Source organism: Arachis hypogaea, chromosome 1, assembly GCF_003086295.3.
Source record: "Arachis hypogaea cultivar Tifrunner chromosome 1, arahy.Tifrunner.gnm2.J5K5, whole genome shotgun sequence".
NCBI classification, from domain to species: domain Eukaryota; kingdom Viridiplantae; phylum Streptophyta; class Magnoliopsida; order Fabales; family Fabaceae; genus Arachis; species Arachis hypogaea.
In genome coordinates, this window is record NC_092036.1 from 101,150,531 (window position 1) to 101,160,400 (window position 9,870).

The 9,870-nt window shown below is 36.6% G+C and overlaps 2 protein-coding genes across 2 annotated transcripts; both read left to right on the top strand.

Annotated features, from left to right (window-relative positions):
* Positions 1–3,648: 3,648 nt before the first annotated feature.
* On the top strand, positions 3,649–5,707 carry LOC112703468 (ADP,ATP carrier protein ER-ANT1). The gene is made up of 3 exons (XM_025754931.3): positions 3,649–3,927; positions 4,626–4,997; positions 5,339–5,707. Exons 1-3 carry the CDS (start codon positions 3,664–3,666, stop codon positions 5,612–5,614), a joined length of 912 nt encoding a protein of 303 aa, XP_025610716.1. The 5' UTR covers positions 3,649–3,663; the 3' UTR covers positions 5,615–5,707.
* A 428-nt stretch (positions 5,708–6,135) lies between these two features.
* On the top strand, positions 6,136–6,453 carry LOC112703476 (uncharacterized). Its single transcript, XM_025754941.1, is given in 1 exon segment — positions 6,136–6,453. A coding segment is annotated over 1 exon segment (318 nt).
* Positions 6,454–9,870: the final 3,417 nt, after the last annotated feature.

Below are 9,870 nucleotides of genomic sequence, written 5' to 3' on the forward strand. Positions count from 1 at the left end.
TCTTCTCTCTCACTCTCACACCAAAATGAATCCCTAATTTCACCTAACTAACCCTATCAGAGCAAACACCGCCGCTACCGTCAGCTGCCGCCACTCTTCTCTTCATCACCGTCTCTGTGGTTGTCGTGAAGCCCTACCAGCCACCATCACCCCAGCCCGCCTCTGTGATCGTCGTCGTCGACAGTGACAGAGGGTTCCATCGTCATCACCGTCCTCGATCCTCTTCTCCTCTACATAACGCGAACGGTTACTCAATCCTCTTCAAGCGTGTCCTCTCCTCCGTGAATCTCTGCCCAGAGCCTCGCCTGGAATCTCTGCTCGGGGCCTCACCGTCGCAAACTGATCCTTTTCTGAGCTCACTGTTATCGCTGTTCCTCCCTCACCGTGTTTCTAGTAAGCCGCTGCTTCTTTAGTTTCGATTTTTAAGATTCTGGCTTCTGACTTGATTTTTTTTACTAGATTTTGAGTTGGGATTGTGTTCCGAGTTAGGTTGTTGCTTAATGTGATTTTGAATTTAGTTTGGATTGTTTCACTTAGTTTTTCTGTTTCTGGATTTTTTGGATTTTGAGGTTGAGTTATATGTATTCTAAGTTTTTGTTGTTGAAAAGCATTGATTTTGTTGAACCTAGTTAGGGTTTGGTTAGTTATAAGAGGCTTGTTGCATTCTAATGGCGATTTCAGGTAGCTGCCAAGTGTCGAGATTTAGGAGCACACAGTGGTCTTCCATATCGTGTTGATGACCTACGCATGCTTCCTTCCTGCAGTAAATTTTCTTCTAGTTATGCTTTTTTCCACAATAAGAGATTTCATCAATGTGTTTTTCAATTGAATTGTATATTAGCAACCCAAAAAGGGATAATTGAACTATATATTAAGCAAGGTTCTGAAAATCGGACCGGACTGATCGGTTCGATCGAATTAACCGAAAACCGATCATCTAGCTGGTCCGGTTAATCTCTAAAACTGTTCTGCAAAAAATCGGTTAAAAAACCAGCGGCTGAACCGGTGGTTAACTGACAAACCGAGCAAACCGGCCGGGTTTTTCCAAGTACCGGTTCGCTGATCCAACAATCAAAACGGCGCCGTTTTGATTACAGAGAAAAAAACAAAAATCCAATGCTGAGTTATCCCCTTTCTTTCTCTAACAAACACACCCTCACCAGATTCTCCTAAACGGCGAAACCCTATCACAGCCACCATCACCATCTCCCCTTTCATTCTGCTCTTCTCCTCGCGTCGCCAGAAGCTAAGGTCGGTTCGGGGCTGTTGTTGGCATCGCCGTTTTCTGTCCGAGCTCTCTTTGTCGCTGCTTCTTTGCTCTTCACCGTTGGTCGTCGCCGCTTCTCCACTCCTCGCCGTGGGTCGTCACTGCTTCTCCCCTCCTTGCCGTGCGTCGTTTCTGCTTCTCACCTCCTCGTCGTTTTTGGCTGTGGCCCCTTCAAGTCTCCCCGCCAGTCTTGTCGTCGCTGCCTCTCTGCTCCGCACCGTGTCTCACCGTCGTTGCTTCTCTGTTTCACGTTACCAAAATTCCCAATTTGAATTTCTCTGTCTCGCTGGCTCTATGCTGTCTTTTCCTCTCCTTCGCTGGCAATCCAGTTAACGTAAAACCTCCCCTTTATCCTCTTCTATAATGTTCAATTTGTTGTAATTGTATTACATTGTTTTCTTCTTTATTTTGTTCTGAATATACATATGATATATTATTGATGATTCTGCTGAGTTTTGAGATATTCATTTCTGAAGTTTTATTTGATTTCAGTCAGTTGATGTTGAATTAATTCTGCTGAGATTGAGTTATAAATTTATTTTTTTTTAAGTTTAATTTATTAATTATGCTGAGATTATATTTGTTGAGATTGATATTGAATTAATTCTACTGAATTGAGTTATAAATCTAATCTGTTTTACTTGTTATTTTGGTAAATTGTTATTTTGCTGTCATTGATTCAAAAGAGAAACATTGCTACAATTCTGCATTGGATTTACTATATGGCTTTAAAATAAGGGTTGGATGAAGTTCAGCCAAGGAGATAGTTTACTCATAGGAAAAAAGAATGAAGTTAAGAAGTAAAGAACAAAAAGATTACCTAATTTATGAAAATGGAAAATTCAGGAATGGAAACCTAATTTATAAAGGTTATTCATGCTTTTATATTGTGTTTTTTTTTTTGTTTAGTTAATTTAATTGTTCAGCTTTTGTGTATTCTGAGCTTCTTACTGTGCTGTGGAATTGCTTCTTCTTGTTCAAATTGAAAATTATACTGATTTCTTTTTCTCGCTGCACCATACTAAAATTTTGGGCCTCAAATTTAGGTAGCCTATAAAGGATGATTATCTTCTGTTATATCTGGAACTGATTGTTTGACCAAGCTTAGAAGTTGCTAATGTATTATATATACATGAAGATTGAGAAACTTAGATGAAAGAACCAAGCTTCCACCAATTTTAATTCATACAATGCTTTAATTGCTCTGCACCTTATCTCGCAATATATGCCACTTTAAATTTTTAATAATTTTATATTATATTTAACTAAACCGGTTCAACCACGGTTCGACCTCGGTTGAACCATTGAACCATTAAATCAGTTACTTGACCGGTTCATTGACCGGTCCGGTTCTTGCAACCTTGATATTAAGAGAATTGACGTTGAATAATTAACCTTGACTTGACAATGTTGCCTACAAGATCTTTAATTTCTAGCGGTTTGAGTGGAAATTCTTTGTCTCGTTTAGTTGTTTTAAAGTCATCAATAAATTTAGTGAAAATTCAGCCATTTAATTTTCAATTTAACTCAATCAAAATACTATCAATGAATTTTTCATCTTCAATTTTATTATATCTTAAATTTTTATATACTAATGGATATTTTATAGTAATATGTATTACTCTCTAATGGTCATAATCATAATAATATATTCTTTAAAGAACAATATTTAAAATTGTGAAATTGTGAACCTTTAATACTAAATTATGAATAATTTATTATGTAAAATTGTAAAATTTTGAATTTTATTAAGTTTGAAATTATTGAATTTATATATTTAAAGTTTTATATATAGGTTTTTTATTAATTTTATTTAATATTCAATTAAACCAGTTGAACTCCGTTGAACCCCGGTTGAACCTTTGAACCAGTGAATCAGTCACTCTACCGGTTCATTGACCGGTCCGGTTCTCGTAACCTTGGTTCTAAAGTACTTGTTATAATTGTAGTACTATTTTAATTTATTATGTGTTTTGAGGTTGAAATTGTTAATTTTGAATGCGTATATTTGAGTAAATATATATATTATATATGATATATACATATTTTTTAAAAAAATTTGTAATAGGTAAACTCTTACAAGTCTATGAGTCGAGTCTAGGTCAGTTTCACGAGTTTATTTAGACTCGCTAGTTTGACAATCTTGAGTGCAAGATATTAAAGGCTTCATTCCACTTTGGTGTGCTTGATGAATGCAACTTCCATGTTATTGGTAATCCTAAATTTTTCAACCATTTTGCTTTCCATTCTACTTGCTCATTCTTCTCTTGTGAAATTCATCCTGTTTTTGCTCTAGGAATGTATGTAATAGTTTAATGCTTTGAGATTTTATCTTTCTTGTTATTCTGTTTTTTATTTTCTTTACACCTTTCAGATCAGACAGAAGAGGGGGAAAAATGGTGAAATCATCACAATATGAAAGGTTTTCAAAGGATTTTGTAATGGGAGGGGTAGCAGCAATCATATCGAAGAGTGCCGCGGCACCAATCGAGAGAGTGAAACTTCTATTGCAAAACCAAGCTGAAATGATTAAAAGAGGGCAACTCAAGAAACCATACATGGGTGTGTGTGATGGATTTAAGAGGGTGTTTGCAGAAGAGGGTGTCATTGCCTTTTGGAGAGGTAACCAGGCCAATGTCATCCGATACTTCCCTACACAGGTGAGTTATTCACTTCATTGACATCTTGATTGGTATTAGGCAACTCTAGACCCTTATCAAGTTTGTGAAGTGGCTCATTGTAATCTTTTACAGTTTTTATTGCTTTTCCATGTATCTCTTAGTAATATAGATAAAATAAGGAAGTGGAAATAGAAAACATAGCATGGATCTGGCATGTGCTGCATTTGTATCCATCCTGTATTGAGTTCGGTCTGCACAAGCATCCCGCATTAACGCAGGGTCCGGGGAAGGGCCACATCCAAAGGGTGTAATGTACGCAGTTTAACATGATAATTACATTAGTAGCTGTTTCCACGCTTGAACCCGTGACCTTAAGATCACACGGAGACAACTCTATCATTGCTCTAAGAGGAAATATGCTATTCTATTGCATTTTGGTGGGATGATGCAAATATGTGTTGTAATAGCCAATCTCATTTTTCTGAAATTTGTCCAGTTTGTTTGCAATTAACATTGGAAGCCTTCTATCTTCTTTGTGCTTTTATTGTCAATGCATGTCTAATAGCATCAGCAAGGTATTGGCACTAAAATAAAATAATGGTCAATACATATGGAAGATTGTTTGTTTTTACTGTTGTATATTCCCATCAATAATGTGATTGTGTATCAACTTTCAAATAATGGTTTTCTGTGTTTGTTTGAAATAATGTTTGAGCAAACAGTTGATTGGTCTATAGGCTTTCAATTTTGCATTCAAAGGTTACTTCAAAAGCATTTTTGGGCAATCCAAAGAGAGAGATGGGTACATTAAGTGGTTTGCTGGAAATGTGGCTTCAGGAAGTGCCGCGGGAGCAACTACTTCACTGCTTCTTTATCATTTAGATTATGCACGAACACGATTGGGCACTGATGCATTGGAGTGCCGTGCTACCGGTCAGCGCCAGTTTAAGGGGCTAGTTGATGTGTACCGTAAAACCTTGTTAAGTGATGGAGTTGTTGGCTTGTACAGGGGATTTGGGGTGTCAATAGTGGGAATCACAATGTACCGAGGGATGTACTTCGGGATCTATGACACCGTGAAGCCTATCATTTTAGTTGGGCCTTTCGAGGTAAGAAGTACTTATATTTTTGAAGGAGGGCTCAATGTTTCACAATGAATAGGAAAAGTTGTAGTTGGTACTTGATGCTTTAACTGAAAATTCATATGGTATCTTGACAAGTAGTCTGTTTAGTCTGTTTCAGTTTCACAATAATATGTGGGCCCAACGTTGAAGTGACCCTTGATTACGCAGGTTTCCATGATGAACAAACCCTTGAGTTTGAGTATTCATCTTCAGGACATTTAGCAAGTCAGATAACAGTATTTCAGATGACTAGTCACTTAGCACTAGTTCAGTTCTTTGATGATCCTTTTTTCTAATCTGAGCCTTTCTCATTTATTTCTCCACAGGGAAATTTCTTTGCTAGTTTCTTCTTAGGTTGGAGCATTACAACATCAGCAGGGGTTTGTGCATACCCGTTCGACACACTGCGTCGGAGAATGATGCTAACATCTGGACAACCAAACAAGTATTATAACGCAAGGCATGCATTTCGTGAGATTGTTCGTCAAGAGGGTTTTTTAGCTCTATTCCGAGGTGTTACCGCAAATATGCTTCTTGGTGTCGCAGGAGCTGGGGTGCTTGCTGGATATGATCAGCTCAACTGCTTCTCATCTAGGCACTAGTATGCGGGTTCTGAGGGAGAAATACAATTTGAACCTAGAAAACCTATCTACCATTTAGCTCGACTTCAAAGTGCAATTCATTTATATTCTTGGCTGTGAATATTGTACATGGTCAGACATCCATTATTTTGTTACCACAATTCATTTACTTTTTATAGGAGATAAAATGATAGAAGATAAATATTAGCATATTGTTTATTCTGATATACGTACTCAATTTCTAAACCTTAACCGTTGTGTATCGGATAGTATTTCAAGATTTTGACCGATGAGCTTATGAAATAAAATGAAGAGAATAAACCAAAGCGAGGCTGCCATTGATCAGGAAGTAAAAACTGTTATGATTTGGAAGATAAACAGCAACAAGTGGAATTGTACTACTGGAGCAAATAATTGAAGAATCTAAAGAGCTTAAAATTATTGATTAATGGTGCTTGGTGGTACATGTTCAGCTTTCATCTTCTTGGTCATCTTCAGGGGAGGCATCTTGGTACTGCTGATACTCTGCAACAAGATCGTTCATGTTGCTCTCTGCTTCGGTGAACTCCATCTCATCCATTCCTTCTCCAGTGTAGCAGGGCAAGAAGGCCTTTCTTCTGAACATGGCAGGAAACTGCTCGCTCACTCTCCTGAACATCTCTTGTATGGAAGTTGAATTGCCAACAAAAGTGGAAGCCATGGGAAGGCCTTTGGGCGCAATATCACAGACGCTCGATTTGACATTGTTGGGGATCCACTCCACAAAATATGAGGTGTTTTTGTTCTGCACATTCAGTATCTGTTCATCCACTTTCTTTGTGTTCATTTTCCCTCTGAATACTGCTGATGCTGTTAAGTAACGGCTATGACGTGGATGGGGATCCACTCCACAAAATATGAGGACTTTTTGTTCTGCACATTCGGTATCTGTTCATCCACTTCCTTTGTGCTCATTTTTCCTCTGAATACTGCTGACGTTGTTAAGTAACGGCTATGGCATGGATCAGCTGCACACATCATGTTCTTGGCATCCCACATCTGTTGTGTGAGTTCTGGGACAGAAAGCACGCGGTAGTTCTGTGACCCTCGAGATGTGAGGGGAGCAAAACCCACCATAAAGAAATGAAGGCGTGGAAATGGGATCAAGTTGACAGCTAGCTTCCTGAGGTCTGAGTTGAGCTGACCTGGGAATCTTAAGCAGCAAGTAACTCCACTCATTGTTGGAGATCTGAATCATTTCCCAGGTCAGCGAACGAGATTTGCAGCAGAGGAAGAGGATGAGAGAATGGCAGAAATTGAAATTGGATGAAAAACCTAGCAGACATGCTTCTCTTCTCTGAATGCTTCTAATCTGAAATAAAAAAAAAAGAAAAAAAGTTAAAAAATAAAAAATTTAAGAAATCAAAATCTAATTAATAATTTTTTCAAAAAAAAAATAGAGTGTATTTTGTAATTATTTTAATAATGGTTAATTATACTCCTACAAAAAAGTAGGAGTAAAGAATCCATGGCCTTTTATGTATATATATGTTATGGAACGTTTGAGGCACAAAAGTTAAAGAAATAATTAAAACATTGTTGTGATAAGAATGAGTATGTGGATGCCATTTATTATGGGCGGCTCATGTTTTCAATGATGAATGCATTAAAGAAATTTGAAAATGTAAATCTTCCTTCGCCTATAAATAGAGAAGCAACTAAGGGACAATTACACACATCAATAAACAATTCTCTCTCTCTTTATGTTGCAATACTCCTTTCCCTCTCTTTATATTTCTTTATTTATATTTGTTACCTCTTCTTTATTTATTTATTTAGTTATTTTATAACACGTTATCAGCACGAAGTTCTAACGAAATTTTAGGAAGACTTCAGGTAACAAATTTTTATTATGTCGAAACTCTTTCATCTTGAATATAATGCTTTTGATATATTTGGAAATAATTATTTATCATGGATATAGATGCTGAAATCCATCTTGATTCAATGGATCTTGGAGATACCATTAAGACTGAAAATAATACATCCCGGAAGAATAAAGCCAAAGCCATGATTTTTCTTCGTAATCATCTTGATGTATGATTGAAAAATGAATATTCCACATTAAAAGATCTTGGAGATCTGTGGAAAGACCTTGAAGAAAGGTACCATCATCAAAAGACGGTGATATTTTCTCAAGCCCGATATGTTAGAGAAAATTTTCTCGACCTTCTATGTCTCGAATGTGCTCCTGCAGCAGCAGTATCGAGAAAAAGAATTTAAAAATATTCTGAGTTAATTTCTTGCTTTCTTGTTGCTGAACGCAACAATGAGTTACTCTTAAAGAATCATGAAGCGCGCCCAGTTGGTGCCACCCCATTTCCTGAAGTAAATGCGGCAAATCATTACCCAAGAAGAGGTAAATGACAAGGTTTTAGTAGCAAGAAAAATTATGGAAGGAAAAAAAATTATGTTCACGAAGGATCTCACTAGAAGTGGGATAAAGAAAGAAATAATGGGTAAAGTAAATCAATTGAGAATAAATGCTTCCGTTGTGGTGGAAAAGGCCATTGATCACGTACCTGTCGTACCCAAGGCACCTAGTTGATCTTTATCAGGCATCCTTGAAAAATGATGACAAAGGAAAGGAAACAAATTTTGTTTCAAATTATGAAAATTTCACCACTCATTATGATGTATCTACTTTCTTTAAGGATTCTGAAAGAAATATTGGCTATTTGATCAATGATGGAATAGTTTGATATGTGTATGTGTTTGTTAAGTATTCATGTGAATAATTTTATTGTGCATGTACTTCTACTCATTTTATTATTATTATCATTTGTCTTTGAAGAAAAATGGCAAGAACATATCGTGAAGATATTTGCCTTGTGGATAGTGCAAATTTGCACACTATTCTTAAAAGTGATATATATTTTACCCATCTTGTGCCAAAAGAAGAATATGTTAATACTATTATTGGCTCAGACAATGTAATAGAAGGCTCCGGAAGAGCTATAATTTTGTTTCCTAGAGGAACAAAATTTATAATAAATAATGCATTATTATCTACCAAGTCTCTGAGGAACTTGATGAGTTTTAAAGATATTCACCGAAATGGATATCATATTGAGACTATGAATGAGGAAAATCATGAGTATTTATGTATCACAACTCATGATTTAAATAAAAAGGTTATAATAGAAAAGTTACTCTCACTCTCATCTGGGTTATATCATACCAAGATTAGTGCAATTGAATCACATACCATTGTAAACCAGAAGTTTACTAGCCCAAATGAATTCATAACTTGGCACGACCTATTAGGTCATCCTGGAACAACCATGATATGGAGAATTATTGAAAACTCCAATGGACATTCACTAAAGAACCAGAAGATTCTTAAAACTAGTGAATTTTGTTGTGCTGCATGTTCTCGGGGAAAATTAATTTTAAGGCCATCACCAATAAAGATTGGATTTGAGTCCTCTGAATTCCTAGAAAGGATTCAAGGTGATATATGTGGACCTATTCATCCACCATGTGGATCTTTTAGATATTTTATGGTCCTAATAGACGCGTATTCAAGATGATCACATGTGTGCTTATTGTCTTCTCGCAACCTGGCGTTTGCGAGATTACTGGCTCAAATTATTCAATTAAAAGCACAATTTCCAAAAAATCCAATCAAAACGATTCGTCTTGATAATGCTGGTGAATTTACTTCCCAAACTTTTGATGCTTATTGTATGGCTAATGGAATAAGTGTTGAACATCCAGTAGCTTATGTTCACACATAAAATGGGTTAGCAGAATCACTTATTAAACGCCTCTAATTAATTGCTAGACCCTTACTTATGAGACAAATCTCCCAACCTCGATTTGGAGGCATGTTACTTTATATGCCGCAACACTTATTCGTTTGAGGCCAACGAGTTACTTTCAGTTCTCTCCTATGCAATTAGCTTTTGGCCAGCAGCCAAATGTTTCCCATTTAAGAATATTTGGGTGTGCGATATATGTTCCCATCGCACTACCTAATCGCACCAAAATAGGACCCCAAAGAAAATTGGGGATATATGTTGGATATGATTCTCTCGCTATAGTGAGGTATCTTGAGATACAAACTGGAGATGTATTTAAATCCCGATTTGCGAATTGTCATTTTGATGAATCAAAATTTCTAACATTAGGGGGAGAGAATAAGCTTCCTAAAAAGAAAATTAATTGGAATGCATCATCATTGATGCATTTAGATCCTCGATCAGGGTAATGTGAACTAGAAGTTCAAAAGATTA